General features: G+C 49.4%; 1 protein-coding gene across 2 annotated transcripts in view; it reads right to left on the reverse strand.

Moving 5' to 3' along the window:
• The window catches only part of si:ch1073-184j22.1 (erythroferrone), a 7119-nt gene that overhangs the window by 4425 nt on the left and 194 nt on the right, over positions 1-2500 (reverse strand). For both annotated transcript variants that reach the window (XM_041055817.1, XM_041055818.1), the window contains exons 1-3: positions 1907-2500; positions 1152-1268; positions 671-785 (exon numbers count right to left, since the gene is read on the reverse strand). The exon at positions 1907-2500 is cut by the window's right edge. In XM_041055817.1, the coding sequence (XP_040911751.1) occupies positions 671-785; positions 1152-1268; positions 1907-2125 (451 nt within the window). In that variant the 5' untranslated portion in view covers positions 2126-2500. The remainder of the gene's footprint in view (positions 1-670; positions 786-1151; positions 1269-1906) is intronic.

Consider the following 2500-nt stretch of genomic DNA (forward strand, 5'->3'; position numbering starts at 1 on the left):
GGTCCCCATGAGGACAACTGATCCCGACAAGGTCACTGTTGATACCGGAAAAGGTCCCAAAGGAGCTAACAAAGACACATATACACACACACACACACACACACACGTTCACAAAAGTGCAGAAAGCAACAAAGACACACCATCAGTCAGCAGGTATGTCAGGAATCCTGCAGCCGAGCCAAGTCACATCCACACTCCACAAAATTACCCCTATTAAGGACTCAGACAGGCTGCCTCCACACACACACACACACACACACACACACACACACACACACACACACACACACACACACACACACTGATACACACACAGAGCAGTATTTATATAACCTACATGCAGAAAACACTGAGTGAAAGTGAAGAATTAAAGCAGGACAAAGTTAAACTGAGGAGTCGCACCCAGGCAGTGAACGTGTGAGCAGTGAACGCGTGAGCAGTGAACGTGTGAGCTGAGTCATGTTATTACAGCCTGTAAGGCTTCATCACTGTTTCCATCTGTGCTCTGACAGGAACATGTGTCCTGATCAGAGTTCACTGAGTCGCCTTGTTCTCTGTTCTCATCAGTTTAGCTTAGTTTAGTTTAGCTTAGCTTAGCTTAGCTTAACTTAGCAGAAAGACTGGCAGCTGTCTGAGCCACAGCACATCAGTGTGATCAGTGAGTTCTCACCTCTCAGTTTTATCTGCAGTTCTTGGATGAGCTCCTGTTGCTGGGGGAGGAGTGGGGCGGGGGGCCCGGGAGGTCCCTGGGGGCCTGGAGGTCCTGGAGGGCCTGGGAGACCGTGCTGCAGAGATACATGGGAATAGAACGGTGGTTTGGACGGTTCAGCCTCAGCCTGTCAGACGGTCTGTGTCAATCTGCTGATGCTGATTCATCGTTTTTTATACCGTGTCAGAAAACAGTGAAACATGATCTGACAGTTTTCAGTCATCTTCAGATTCCCTGTTCTATCCGACAGTCCAGGACACAGAGACTTAAAGTCACCGTCATAAAGACAAGACGAGCAGCAAGTCTTCACATTTTCGAAGCTGGACTCAGGACTTTTCCACTGGTGCTGTCTCTGTCAGGACTCATCGTGTAAAGTCTCAGACATATCTGTATGTTGTTATTACATATATATATTTTCTTTCCTGGTGGAGATGGATCTGACCTTGGAGGTTCTCCTGGACCCTTTGGTTCTCCGGTTGTCCCCCTTGTTGGAGTTTCTGCGAAAGATCAGCCAGGAGCTGAGAGGAGTTACTCTGGACTGATCAGAGGACAGCGGCTCCTGAAAGACACAAACCACCGGTTCACCTCAAACACATCCAGCACTCAGAGCTCAGGGTTTACTGAGCTTTACGTAACCGTCGGTAACCAACATGCATCAGATGACTGACAGGTGAACCTAACCTAAGCCTGGGTTAAACCGACCGTGGACACCCTGTAAAACATGGAGCAGGGTTTAGGCTCAGCTGACTGAGACCGTCCTGGTCTCCCATCATCATGTCTGTGTTTGTTCAGTCATCATTAGTAAACCTCTGTGTGTGTGTGTGTGACCTGTGATGGCTGCCATGACAACAAGCCGTCTGGAGACAGAGTTCAAACCAAATCAAAAGGCTTCAGCTCCAAAGTGACAGTTGTCTTAACGAGGGACGTCCCAGCAAAAAGAAATGATGAGCCGATGATCAGAGTTCGCTGAGCTCAGCGTCGATCAGTCATCAGAACAGGTGACAGTTCATTTTTTATTTCTCATCATCTGTTTTTATTTTTCCTTTCTAAATAAATAAGAACTAAATAAGGAAGGCAGCCAGGTTAGAGCAGCTGGTGCGTTCACCGCACCGCGGCGTACTGATGCGTGCTCCATCACTGATGTGAGAGCAGCTCAGCTTCCTGCTCTCTGAGCACGTGCAGGAGTCGGTCTCTTACCTGGATCTCAGCGCTGACCTCCTCGTCCTCAGCCAGGATCTGTTGACTCTCTTCGCTTTCCAAGTCATCGACGCTCGCTGCCTCCACAACTGCCACCGTCATCATCATCATCATCATCATCATCAACATCATCGTCATCAGTCCCCGGAACATAGGGAGCAGCAGCAGCCCTCCTGCCCCACCCAGAGAGCTCCTTCCCTGGGATAACCTGGACAACATGCTGGGTGGGTGTAGTGGAGGTGGAACCAGAGGACAAAGGCGTTCAGGTCTGTGTCCTTATTGACTTAAGATGCTCCCATGATGCACCTCTGTAGGTGTGCTCCTGTTGCATCAGGTTCCTGCTGATTTCAGTTCGTCTGGTGGTTTTTCAGTGTGGCCTTCGTCTGAATCTCCGGTTGAAGTTCACGTGATGTCCTTTAACACGTCCTGTGTAAATGTCTGTAGTGTCTGTGTCTGTCTGGTGTCTGTCTGTAGCGTCTCCGGCCCGGTTCCTGCAGCCTCTCAGTCTCTCTCCTGCTGGTTTTTCTGTGTTCAGAGTGAATTTTCCGTCGTCAGTGAGTCAGAGCTGTGAACACACACATGAATACAGAGCGT

This window comes from Toxotes jaculatrix, chromosome 14 (assembly GCF_017976425.1).
Source record: "Toxotes jaculatrix isolate fToxJac2 chromosome 14, fToxJac2.pri, whole genome shotgun sequence".
NCBI classification, from domain to species: domain Eukaryota; kingdom Metazoa; phylum Chordata; class Actinopteri; family Toxotidae; genus Toxotes; species Toxotes jaculatrix.